Source organism: Accipiter gentilis, unplaced genomic scaffold (assembly GCF_929443795.1).
Source record: "Accipiter gentilis unplaced genomic scaffold, bAccGen1.1, whole genome shotgun sequence".
NCBI classification, from domain to species: domain Eukaryota; kingdom Metazoa; phylum Chordata; class Aves; order Accipitriformes; family Accipitridae; genus Astur; species Astur gentilis.
This window is the reverse complement of record NW_026060956.1, coordinates 410,512-419,814: the sequence shown is the minus strand read 5'-3', so window position 1 is coordinate 419,814 and position 9,303 is coordinate 410,512. Positions and strand designations below refer to the sequence as shown.

General features: G+C 56.4%; 1 protein-coding gene across 1 annotated transcript; it reads right to left on the bottom strand.

Moving 5' to 3' along the window:
- Window positions 1-4,657: 4,657 nt before the first annotated feature.
- On the bottom strand, window positions 4,658-6,604 carry LOC126037189 (T-cell activation Rho GTPase-activating protein-like; the record flags this gene model as incomplete). The annotated part of the gene is given in 8 exon segments (XM_049797452.1): window positions 4,658-4,744; window positions 4,952-5,097; window positions 5,225-5,342; window positions 5,570-5,765; window positions 5,942-6,042; window positions 6,127-6,247; window positions 6,249-6,286; window positions 6,521-6,604. Coding segments are annotated over 8 exon segments (891 nt in total), but the record flags the coding sequence as incomplete, so codon positions are not given.
- Window positions 6,605-9,303: the final 2,699 nt, after the last annotated feature.

The following is a 9,303-nucleotide window of genomic DNA, read 5'->3' as shown; positions in this document are numbered from 1 at the left end:
CCCTCCATTGTGTGCGCACCAGATACACCACATAGGGCAAAGCCAGAGATAAAACGCAGAGCAGCACCAAGCTGCTATTGAGCCATAACAGAGACACCATCTGTTCTGCTTTCGGCTGGGATGGAGTTAATTTTCTTCCCAGCAGGACATATGGTGCCGAGTTTCGGATGTGTGACCAAACCAGTGTTGGTAGCACACCCATGTTTTAGCTATTGCTGAAGGCTGCTTGCATGGCCCCAAGGCCTACTCTGTTCCCACGCTGCCCTGCCAGCGAGTAAGCTGGGGGTGCGCGCGCTGGTGGATGAAAAGCTGGACATGAGCTGGCAATGTGCGCTTGCAGGCCGGAAAGCCAACCGTATCCTGGGCTGCATCAAAAGCAGCATGGCCAGCAGGTCAAGGGAAGGGATTCTGCCCTCTCCTCCGCTCTCCTGAGACCCCACCTGAAGCACTGCATCCAGCTCTGGGGTCCCCAGCGCAAGAAAGACACGGACCTGTTGGAGCGGGTCCAGAGGAGGCCACAAAAATGATCCCAGGGCTGGAAGACCTCTCCTGTGCAGAAAGGCTGAGAGAGTTGGGGTGTTGCGCCTGGAGAAGAGAAGGCTCCAGGGAGACCTTAACAGCGGCCTTTCAGTATGTGAAGGGGACTTCTGAGAAAGGCGCAGAGAGGCTTTTTACCGGGGCCTGTAGTGACAGGAGAAGGGGCGAGGGTTTTACACTGAAGGAGGGTAGGTTTAGATTGGACATAAGGAAGAAATCTTTACGCTGAGGGTGGTGAGATGCTGGAAGAGGTTGTCCAGAGAAGCTGTGGATGCCCCATCATTAGAAGTGTTCGAAGTCAGGTTGGAGGGGGCTTTGAGCAAGCTGGTCTAGTAGAAGATGTCCCTGCTGATGGCGGGGGAGGGGGGGGGGGGTAGACCAGATGATCTTTGAAGGTCTCCCTTTCAACCCAAGCCATTCTACGTTTCTATCATTTTTACTCCCTACAGTGGGAGGACAAAACACCCTGGGCGATTCCTGGGAGGAGTCCCAGGGAGCTACCGGGCATTGACCTGCCTCCAACATACACAAAACCGCTCAGGTGGCTTCCTTGGAGGAGTCTGGGGCTGCTAAGTTTTCTTCCCTCTTGCAGCAAACACAAGGCAATAGTTGTATGTTCCTCTGTGGACGTGGACTGTCGGGACACGCTGTGTGGGACAGCCAACAGCTCTGGAGTCACGACAGTATTGCAGCTGCGAAAGCTGGTTGTGTCACGACTGCTGTGAGCGGGAGTATGGACCCAGCCCTGTGGTGCGTGGTGACGGGTGCTGAATTGGGCTGTCCCTTGGGCAGGGACAGGCTGGAAAGCTCGTGGAATGGAAACCTATTTTGAGGAGCAGACACCAAGGGCCAAACTCTCTGAAAACCCTGCCAAGAGCTACAGAGCACAACCAGGGCAGGAGGGCAGGGACCGGTCACCTCGGAAAGCGCACACAGACGTGGGAGTGGGGTTGGACCAGAGGTGCAAGGGCAGCACAGGGTGATCCACTGCTGATTCACCCAGCATGCTGACATTTTACTGCTTCCTCATTCTCTGGACAAGCTCCCTTGATTTAAATCCCCTTCCTACCCTTGCTGGAGAGGGGACCGTTAGTGGACCACACAGCTTCCTTGGTGAGGCCTTGTAATTTCCCTGGGACCCCAGCGCAGGGAAGAGCATCTCCAGAGCATCCCTTTTCCAGCCCATGAGATGCTCTTTGTGACAAGGGCAGGTGCCCGTCGGTCCAACAGACGAGGCCCTGCAGGGCTCCCATCAGGTCATCCTTTCACCTACCCATCTTCCAGCCGCCACTCCAGGGGCTGGGGGTCTCTCTCACGTGGGTCCCCTGACATAGCCCTTAGCCCCAGTCAAGGTCTCATGCCTCAGCGTGTGCTTGCAGGGCTTGTTTCCTTCCCGCTGGCAAGGGCTGAGCTCCCATTCAGTGCTGCGGGGCAACCTGGAGCTTTTTCTGGGAGTCACATTGCTTTGCAGTCCACGCGTGCGAGTCACGTGCTGCATGGGAGATGAGGACACAAGCTGACCTAGTTTGGACACTGGACCCTCCCTCTCCAGGCAACGCCAGCCCCCTTCTTTTTCCTTTGACTTCTCCAGCCTGAAGATCTCCAGTGTCAACTTCTACCTGTCCTTCGATAAGCGTCTCTATCACAGCTATTACGTCAGTGACACAGCACTAAAATACTCCCACGTTAAAAGCACCAACATTCAGATCACAGGTAAAGAAGGAGGAGGACAGAGGAAAAGAAGTGTTCTATTTTGAAAGAAATCCCCTTTTTTTCCTCCAATAACTATCGGTGGATGAAAAAAAAAAAAGTGAGAAAAAATTTCAGGTCAGCCACAACACTGGGTTTCAACTCTGAGCCTGTAATTTTGTGGCTGTTCTGGAATGTCTAGCAGTGAAAGAAGAGTTTGAAATGTCAGTCTTCCAAACTGATTTTTGGCTTATTTTGACACCATCAAGCCTAGAATCGTTTTGGATGCCTTGATTAATTTTCCTCTAAATTAAAAAATTACAACAAAAGAAGAAAAACTTGACGGAGTCACAAAAGCCTTTGCTGACACTAAAAACATATCCTCCTCAGCTCGGGCAACAAGAGAGAAAAGTTTTGCCCCTTTTACTCATTATGTCAGCCCTTGAAGAGCTGAGCACTGCACGGTTTCCTCTCTGGTTTGTGCCAGTAGGGAACCAGCAGAGCAGCCAGGAAAGCCAAGGGACCACTAAGGGACCTGGCTGGGATGAGAGGAGGAACCTGCAGTTGAATTCCTAATGGAGCATGGGCCTGCTCTTACAGAGGCAGCAAATCAGCGAACACATCCTCTCCGCTACAGCTGACCTTCATGGTAGGTGACAGATGGTAGCTCCTTCCACTTTTGTTTCTGCACCACCACATCAAACTGCAATCGCGCAGCTGATGAGGAAACCTAGATGTAGATTAATGGCTCAGATTTCTCATCTGAGAGAGAGGGAGGGAGGCCTTCCGAAAGTGTCCAGAAGAGGACCGGTGGAAATTCTCCTTCTTGTTGCCATGTGAGGAGAGGCTGAGAGACCTGGCGCTCTCCGGCTGGGGGAAGAGAAGACTGGAGGGGAGGGGAGGTGTATTATCAATGTGTATAAAAAGCTTCTGGGAGGGAAGGAAGATGAGGGAGCCAGGCTCTTCTCAGGAGTGTGCACCGAGAGTACCCGAAGCAACAGGCACAAATTAAAGCACATGATATTCCAGCTGCTCATGAGGAAACAACTTTGCTGTCAGAGGGGACAAACGCTGGCACGGGATGCCCAGGGAGGTTGTGGACTCTGCGTCCTTGGAGATACTCAAAACCCAAGGGGACACAGTCCTGCGCAACCTGCTCTAGGTGGCCCTGCTTGAGCGGAGAGGTTGGACCAGATGACCTCCACAGGTCCCTCCTAACCTCAGCCGTTCTGTGTGATTCTGTGCTTCACTCCTAAAGCCCCTGAACTCAGCCCCGATGCCTGCTGGAAAGGATTCTGGGACAAGGGATGATCCCAACTCCTCTAATACAATTTATCACAAAACAACCTCTACCTCAGCCAGAAGATCACACAGCAGACACAGTAAGAAAAAAGAAAATGTCTTTTATTGTGCACATGAAGTGCGGGAGCCCGGGAGCCACCGTGGTTCAGCCAGTTCCAGGAAACTGGCACCTACAATGATAGAGTCAGAAAGCACAGAGAAACCCACAAAGGCAGGAACAGGCATGACTTGGTTCCCCTTTCTTTGGGCAACACAGTCGACAAGGATTTGTTTTCAGCCCAGAAGAGAGAGCCATTGCTGGCATTGACTATAGGATGGCTCTGGCCTCTTATGCCCATGGGTAATACCACGCAGCAGGGCTCGATGGGGAGCCCCTGGGGAGCTGCCACGGAGTTCTTTCCAAAGCCTGTGCAGCACCGTCCCTTGCCGTCCTTGGCAGCGACTTCGACTGATGTAGAGCAGTGTTCAGAGTTGGGAAAGACAGGCAGCAGAGCCTGGGACACACCTGGGCTTCTTCACCTTCTGGCCCTTCCTGCTTTCTTTCAGTCCCCATCTTTTTCTCTCTTCCTTCTTTCCTTTTCTTGTTGGCATTCCCTCTCCTCTGCCCAGGCCTCTTTTCTCCTTCTTTTTCTTCGGTTTTCATTTTCCTGGGGGCAGCCTGCAAACCTTTCCATCCCACAGTGTGATTAGATAGGTAAAGCCAGGGTCAACTGGAATCAGTTCTGGATTTAACCAAAGCTGACTCATGTTACCTGCTTTCCTCTGAAGGGCTCTTGAGTTCTTCTGCGCACACCAGGGAGGCCACTGCGGTCTCTGGGGTGGCTGGAGGCAAAACAACAGGTGCCTAAACCAGAAATGTCGGCATTAGCAGGTGGCAAGGGACGCCCTGGAGTAGCAGGCGACTGTTTGGCAAATTGCTACCATAGCTCTACAGAGAAGATCCTTTTGGCTGGTTTGCATTAGCCCTGTCTTCCAAGGGCCTCCCTTTGGAACACAATGTTCACACAGGTGTGTGACGCTTGTGGGGGCCATTCAGCAGGGAGCCTGTGGTCCCCCTCCGGGCAAGAAAAGGCTTGCCCGCTTCATTCTGCCAGGGCTTCTTCTGCCCTCCTGAGACAGAGCTCTGCGGCTATCCCTTTGGTGCAATAACACCTTCTGTGGTAGGAGGCTTTGCTTTTGAAATCTCTCTTTCTGGAGGTACTTTGTAGGTATTTCCCTTGGTTAAGCACATGCCTAACGCATTTGAGAAACAACCATTCCAGTTTTACTTACAATGTATCATGCCAGTGGGAAAAAAACCCCAAACCCACAGAAAGCCACAAGAGATGGAATGCCAGGAAGAGGCAGAGCAGCTACTTGGACTCATCAGGAGCTCCCCTCCTACATGAGACCTGTTGTCCCAGTGTTTGTGGAGCTGCCATACCTCTGCTGTTTCCGATCCCATCACTGTGTCCGCCCCTGCTGCTCTCTGGAGGATGAGCAGAGAGGGTGGTGCGTCCAGGAAGGCTTTTGCCTGGTGCCCTGCGTCTGCTTCGCCTGCAGGGCCACGCTGCTCTTCCAAAGGCAGCTCTGGAAAGCAAAAGCAAAAGCATGTGCAGCGAAGTGACTTGTTGGAAGCATACAACAGCTAAAGCAACCTGAAGCCCTACACAGGCTGTCTGCTCAGGCTGTGACAACCCTCAGTCCCTCCTCATACCTGTGGAACTGCCCATGGGCGCTGGCAACTCCTCGGCTGGTGGACTGGAAAGGCCAGCCATCTCCTCCCCAAAGATTTTCCTACAGTTTTCAATCAGGAACTCCACTAGCACGTTCACCTGCACACAGGCAAGCCTTGCTTTCAGCGCAAGTGCCTGAAAACATGTGAAGCAGCCTTTCCCACTCCCGACACCTGCCTCTGTGCAGAAGGCTGTTGCTGTGGGGCTGCTCTTCCAGGCAGCCACCCCACCAGCATTTGCACAAGAGAGGAGGCAACCAGGGACCTCTGAAGGGCCAAGCTCGGATGGGCCGGGAAGGCTGCAGCCGAACGGGAAATACAGCGTACCTTGTCAGTCACCTCCAGCAGCAGCTCCAGCGGGAGCAGGTCCTTGTCGGCTGGACTCAGCAGCTTTGGCCCAACACAGATGGCCAGACTGCTGCAGCTCATCCTGCTGGTGCACACGTTGTGTGTGATACGCTGGAGCAGGGACAGCAGCCGCTTGAGGACGAGGAGATTTGCTGCAGGCAACTTGTTGGCCACCCTGAGGGAAGAGAAACCCAACGTCAATAAAGCAGATGTTGCCCACAGCTGTTCCCCAGGCTTGCACAAGGCAGGTGGGAGCCAGCGGCTGTGTTGCACAGCTTTGCATTTGCTCTCAGCCAGTAGTCAGTGCTCCTGCTAAACAGGCAGGCTGCTGGCCACACGTAGGCTTCCAACTCTTCCACCTTCTCCTGCTTGCTTGTCCTCTCCATCGCTGTCATCCGTTCTGCGTAGAGGTTGGTCACAAGGAGTTTACTGGGGATGCTTCGGAGGAAGTCCTGCAATGCCAAGAGCTCCAGGTGAGCCTCTGAACACTCCAGGCCAGCCAGGAGCTCTTCCAGCTGCAGGCCAGACACGCTCACCTTCAAGATGATGGCCAGCAGGAGCACAGGCTGGCTTTCCAGGTCGACGTCCACACTGCCATCCAGGGCCTCCCTCAGTTCCCGAAGCGCCGTCCTGCTGGCAGCCCTCCAGAATATGCCCTGTCGATGGCCCTTCCTGGTGCAGGACAGCCAGCAGCTCCTGCAGGAGAGGCAGGACGACAGTCACTTGGCTGGGGAGCTGCCTTGCAACAGCAGTGGCCAGAGCACTGCCCCAGACCTGGCTCCTTGCCTCCCCAAGCGGGCTGGCACCAAAAGGGTATGCTGGGGGTGAAGAGCCAAATCCCCTATCCCCAGAGCTCCTGGTTCCTCTCCTGAGGATACTGCCTCTCTGAGAAGGCACAGGGCTGGGGACCCGCTGTCCAGGCTGGCTTACCTGGATGGGCTGGGGCAGCGTGCCATCCTCCCCACAGAGGAGCAGCCCCCTTCTCCTCCTCCTCCTGCTCCCTCCAGCTGCAAAGGAAAACAGAGCGAGACCCCGTCAACGGAGACTGCCAGGCCAGTGCTCTTGCAGCCTGCCCTGCCCTGCCTGACGTGTGGTCCAGAGCAGTGCGGCAGGACGGGCAGGGAGCGGGCAGCTGGAACCGCAGCTCCGGCTCCGGGGCTCCATCTCAGAGGCTCCTGAGAGCTGGTGTTACACCGTGACAGCTGGGCCAGCCTGGCCCAGCCCTCGCCCTGCCCTCCTCCAAGCTGTGCGCAGCAGCAGAGACTCCATGTCCTTGGAGAACCATATTCAGTGGCCACTGTCAAGAGGGTGTCCTTCCTCGTCCAGGTGACATCCTTCCTTGGGGTGCTAAACCTGCAAGGTGACACTCAAGGGACAAGCGAGCTCTTTTCCTGCTGACTCCAGCCGAGGAGCAAGGACCCATCTGCCCAGCTCTGAGGATGGAGCACCAGCGGCAGGCAGCACCTTGACCGCTTGCCAATGTCCCCTCTGCCCCTGCATGCAAGGGAGGGACTTCAGGTGGGAACGAAGGGACCCCGAGGGCTCAGCTCTCTCCTGCTGCAGAGCGATGGGAACAGACTTGCTCAGGCAAAAGGCAGCCACAGCAGCATCCCATGTTCTGCAGAAGTGCTGGTTGCAGGAGGAAAGGCGGCCCTCCCTGCCTGTCTTTTCCAAACTCACCTGCTGAGTAGCAACATCCCCCTCCACTGCCAGAAGGAACCAACGGAGGCCTTTGGGTGGGATGATCCTGCAAGAACCAGGCTGTGCTTAGAGAGCAGCCCTGCAGCAGAAAGGGCCACCGGCGAGCTGCCACCCGGCACCAGCAGCCTGAGCGCGGCAGAGCTGGGACCCTCTACCCTGCCGGGCTCTCTGCCCCACACGGCAGGTTTCCTCCCAGCGCCGCCAGCAAGGACGTGCTGGTGTTCCTCGTGGCTCCCCACCCTCTCAGCTCCCTGCAGAAGGTCACCCCACTTGCCAGAGATCCCTGGCACAGCGAGAAGCAGGTGAAAGGCAGCCATTCTCACCTTTGCCTGGCCCTCGATCAGGGTCTCCAGGCTTCTGGCCTTTAACGTCCTCCACTGGGCAAGAGAGAAGGAGAGGAAGAAGGTGAGAAGCGATGCCTCTGCTGCTCGGCTGGAGGACCAGTGCTCGGGGGACAGAGCCGAGATGAGAGTGATATTCGCAGCATGGTGGTGACTCAGCTTCTGCTGCAGGTTTGTGATGGAGGGCAGTCACATCACCAGGGCTCTCTTCGTTCGTTCTGCTTGCCTGTGCACCGGGAAGGGACAGAAAAAGAGCGATCCCCAAGCAGAGCCCACCGCTTCTCCTTCCAGCAAAAGGGATTCCGAACCACCCCCGGGTTCCGGCCTGGAACCAAGCAGAGAGCAGAGCTCCCTGCAGAGCCCCTGTCTGCCGGGCACTCAGCTCTGCTTCTGTCCTGGTTTCAGCTGGGATAGAGTTAATTGTCTTCCTAGTAGCTGGTACAGTGCTACGTTTTGAGTTCAGTATGCGAAGAATGTTGAAAACGCTGATGTTTTCAGTTGTTGCTAAGTAGTGTTTAGTCCAAAGTCAAGGATTTTTCAGCTTCTCATGCCCAGCCAGCGAGAAAGCTGGAGGGGCACAAGAAGTTGGCACAGGACCGAGCCAGGGCAGCTGACCCAAACTGGCCAAAGGGCTATTCCATCCCATGTGGCTGGGGTTAAACCATGAGAGCTTCCCCACCGGCCTCTCCCTGATGCAAACAGAGGCAGAAGAGGGTTTCCATCCCCACTTATCCCTTGTCTGCCTGACAGCTGCCTGCAGCCAAAGGGGCACCTTTCCCCAGCTGGAGAGCTGTGTTGCCCCGTACGGCTGCGCCTGGAGCATCACCCTGGCTTACCCCAGCAGTGTGCTCACCCACAGCTCCTTCAGTGCCCAGGAGCTGCGGAAAGAGAGGAGAACCAGCGTCAGGCCCTGCTGCCCCCAGCCCGTGGGCAGAGGCAGGTGCCTGCGCAGCCCTACCCCGTAGGGAAGGACACAGGGGCAGGAGGAAGCCCCATGGGGCAGGACAGAGGTGCTGCCAGAGCCCTGGCTCCCTCTTTTCTTCCTTTTGGCCTTCCCTTCTGGTGACCAAAAGGTGACCAGGGAATGCAGGACGTAGAAATGCCCCCTCATCCCTCTCGTTCCAGCTGCCTGCATGCCCACCCCTCAGCCCCCACCCGGCCAACCCAGCCTCCCTCCCTCCCTGCCGGCATGCTGCCCGGTCCCTGCCCAGGCTCTGCACGGAGGGCAGAGGCCATTCCCAGGATGGCGTGGGCATGGCTGGGAAACTCTCCTGACCCTTGCTAGCCCTGACTGCAGCTGCCAGACCCCAGAGAGGACGGGGACCAGCACCGCCCCATACTGCCCAGCCCTGCCATGGGATGTGGCACCACGACTCACTCGAAAGTGGCAAGGCAGGAGCTGGTGGGCCAGGCGAGGATGAAGGAGCTGCTGCCCTCACTGCTGCCATCCTCCTCTTCTTCCTCCCTGCCGCCTCTGTCCTGCTGCTCAGCACCCACAGCTGGTCCAGGGCCAGGTGGAGCTGTGGGCGCAGGGTTGTGCCACGTCTGCAGAGAGGAGAAGCAGGTGGTGAGCTGGAGGTGGCCTCCTTGGGGTCCCACCAGGCAGAGCCCTGTCTCCCACCTGACGTTGGGACGGACATTGGTGCATCCAGGACCAGTGTCCCAGGGCTT